We start from the raw sequence: 2,303 nt of genomic DNA, 5'->3' as shown, positions 1-2,303 counted from the left end.
TGCTCTATTATAAGTCTTGCAAAATTGATATACCCAAATTTACCTTAAAAGTTTTTTTTTAACTTAATGGAAGATATGGTATAATTATGACTTTATTTATCCCTCTAATAAGTTCCAAAAGATAAATGAAGGAACTTTTAAATTGATTGTTTTGTTGTTTTGTTAAATAGTTTATGAATTTATCCTCTATTTGTATTTACTTTCGATTTCGTATAAAGAAAAAGTTGCAAAGACAATAGTCACCAATAAAGAAAATAATTCAAAAGGAAACAATTGTGCACTGAAATTGGTGCGGGAGCTGGCAGAACCAACATACAATAAGTAATTGTCATTATTACATTATGTGATCCAATATAAATGAGTGTCGATTACACTAACCTTCTTTAAAATAAAGGGTGGTTACTAATATTTATTTAAAATAAAAAACTTTGATTAATTCACTGGTATATATGTCATTTACGTCGTCACAATTTCTACTGAAGCTCTTGGAAGTTTTATCTCTTCCCATCGTCAGTTGCTTGAGCATTTAGCGCTGGAAAAGTACTCAGATAATGCAAATCACATGGAAATTAATGCTCCCAAGTTGAGGTCATTTGTCTTCATAGGTAATATACATTTTATACATCTAAAATGTGTCCCTCTTCTTGCAAAATTTTCACGTGAGTCTATAGAATCCTCTGTAAGGGCAGGAAATTATGATCTTGCGGTATTTTTCAAGTCTATTCCTGCTCTCGAGAATCTCCACTGGGATTATAGTAATTTCCGGCCGGTAACTCTTGCTTCATGACTTCATTTTTGTGCATTTTCATAGATGTAACATTTTTTGGGCGTTAAATCTTCCTCACTTATTTTGACACTTTCTTCCTACAAAGTTCATGTTTGCAGGACCAGGTGAAGTACCAGGAAAGCTTCCTTCTGCTCTTAACTGCCTTAAACGTCTTTACCTATCCGAGGTCTGCGTGGCGGAACATGTCGAGGTTGCATGGGCTCTTTGCTTGAAAAGAAGCTCCCCATATTTAGAGGAACTTGAAATTAAGGTTCATCATGTTCTTTTCTTTTTCTTTCTTCTTTCATATGTAATGACTTTCTTATTGTTGTACTCATTAGATCTTCAGTTTTAAGTTCAGACTGACGGAATTTCGTTAATATTAGGGACCTGGTGATCTTTTGGTGAATTACTTTCTTTTGTGCCTTGGGTGTTGAGGGTGAAATTCCTGCAAGCTTCTCAGATGCGACATATAATTACCTCAGGGCAGTTAAGATTAAAGGTGTAGCAGGAGCAAAGGTTGAAATGCAGCTTATCAAGGTTTTATTGGCCAAGTCTCCGGTGTTAAGGAGAATGGTGATCGATCCCGATATAGAAGGTGATGAATCTCTCAAAGAACTCGCGCAGATTACAAAATTTCAGCGGGCATCACCTTGAGCAGAAGTTGTATATAATGTGAATGCCTATCCTGGTTACGAACCTGCTTGATTATATATATTCAAACCATAATCTTCGATCGGCCAAGATGTTTTGAAAACTTCAGTGTTAAATAGAAAACGAATGTTGATGCCGTATTATAAGGCTGTGTTTTGACTTTTGCCATTATATGGTGAGAAAACTCTTCAATTTGGGAAGGTAGTGCATCTGGATGGATGTTATGGCTAGTGTATACATAACATACTTGTTCAAGGCAATGAATGCAATGTGAAGTTTTTCAATGCAAAATATACTCACTGTTTTACAGAATTATATTTTTGAACATGAATTCTAGTTCGATTGGTTCTGTATGGCTACGAAAGTTGGGGGATTCACTTTTAAAAAAAAATAATTTTGTACTTTATTTAAAAATTGCTTGGCTATAAAAATTTCAAATCCAATTGACACGACTTCAAACTTATTTTTCAATCCAATCTTCGTAAGTTCTCAAATATAGTGCACTTCTTCTTGTTTCTCAGAAAGTATAGCCAAATGTAATTCCATTTTCAATTCCTACTTTATAAATTTATAAATTTCAAATAAAGTGAAAAATATTTAAAATTTATGCCAAACGGGTAAAAGAATACCAACGCTGAGTGTTTATGGCGAACAAGTGAAAGCATGCTTAATCATGGTTACTTAATGTATATATTTGTTCCATTAAATTACTTTTAAGTACAGTAAGTCGCATCAATTTGGTGTAAATATCCGGCGTGGTAACTATTTAGCATTTAGTAGTGTTCCAAATACTTCCACCAGAGCAGGGAATTGAAAGGAAAATCTTTTAAGGAAAACAAAAACTTCAAAAACTAAAAGAAGATTGTTCAACATTGTTTGATAT

The 2,303-nt window shown here is 33.6% G+C and overlaps 1 protein-coding gene across 2 annotated transcripts; it reads left to right on the top strand.

The window, feature by feature from the left end:
- Positions 1 to 1,735, top strand: LOC124891086. 2 transcript variants are annotated; one of them, XM_047402903.1, is made up of 3 exons: positions 1 to 769; positions 873 to 1,037; positions 1,153 to 1,735. In XM_047402903.1, the coding sequence occupies exons 1-3, from the start codon at positions 563 to 565 to the stop codon at positions 1,201 to 1,203; spliced, it is 423 nt and encodes a 140-aa protein (XP_047258859.1). In that variant the 5' UTR covers positions 1 to 562; the 3' UTR covers positions 1,204 to 1,735. The 2 variants fall into 2 exon arrangements, 1 of the variants encoding a protein (XP_047258859.1); XR_007049513.1 differs by having other exon boundaries at positions 11 to 605.
- Positions 1,736 to 2,303: the final 568 nt, after the last annotated feature.

This window comes from Capsicum annuum, unplaced genomic scaffold (genome assembly GCF_002878395.1).
Source record: "Capsicum annuum cultivar UCD-10X-F1 unplaced genomic scaffold, UCD10Xv1.1 ctg30202, whole genome shotgun sequence".
Classification (NCBI taxonomy): Eukaryota; Viridiplantae; Streptophyta; class Magnoliopsida; order Solanales; family Solanaceae; genus Capsicum; species Capsicum annuum.
Note: the sequence above shows the minus strand (reverse complement) of the source record. Positions and strands in the feature narration are given on the sequence as shown.

Coding starts and splice junctions, on each gene's coding strand:
- LOC124891086 (XM_047402903.1), top strand. CDS start 563: ATGGAAATTAATGCTCCCAAGTTGAGGTCATTTGTCTTCATAGGTAAT. Junction 770..872: donor ATTATAGTAATTTCCGGCCG/GTAACTCTTGCT, acceptor CTTCCTACAAAG/TTCATGTTTGCAGGACCAGG. Junction 1,038..1,152: donor TAGAGGAACTTGAAATTAAG/GTTCATCATGTT, acceptor CGTTAATATTAG/GGACCTGGTGATCTTTTGGT.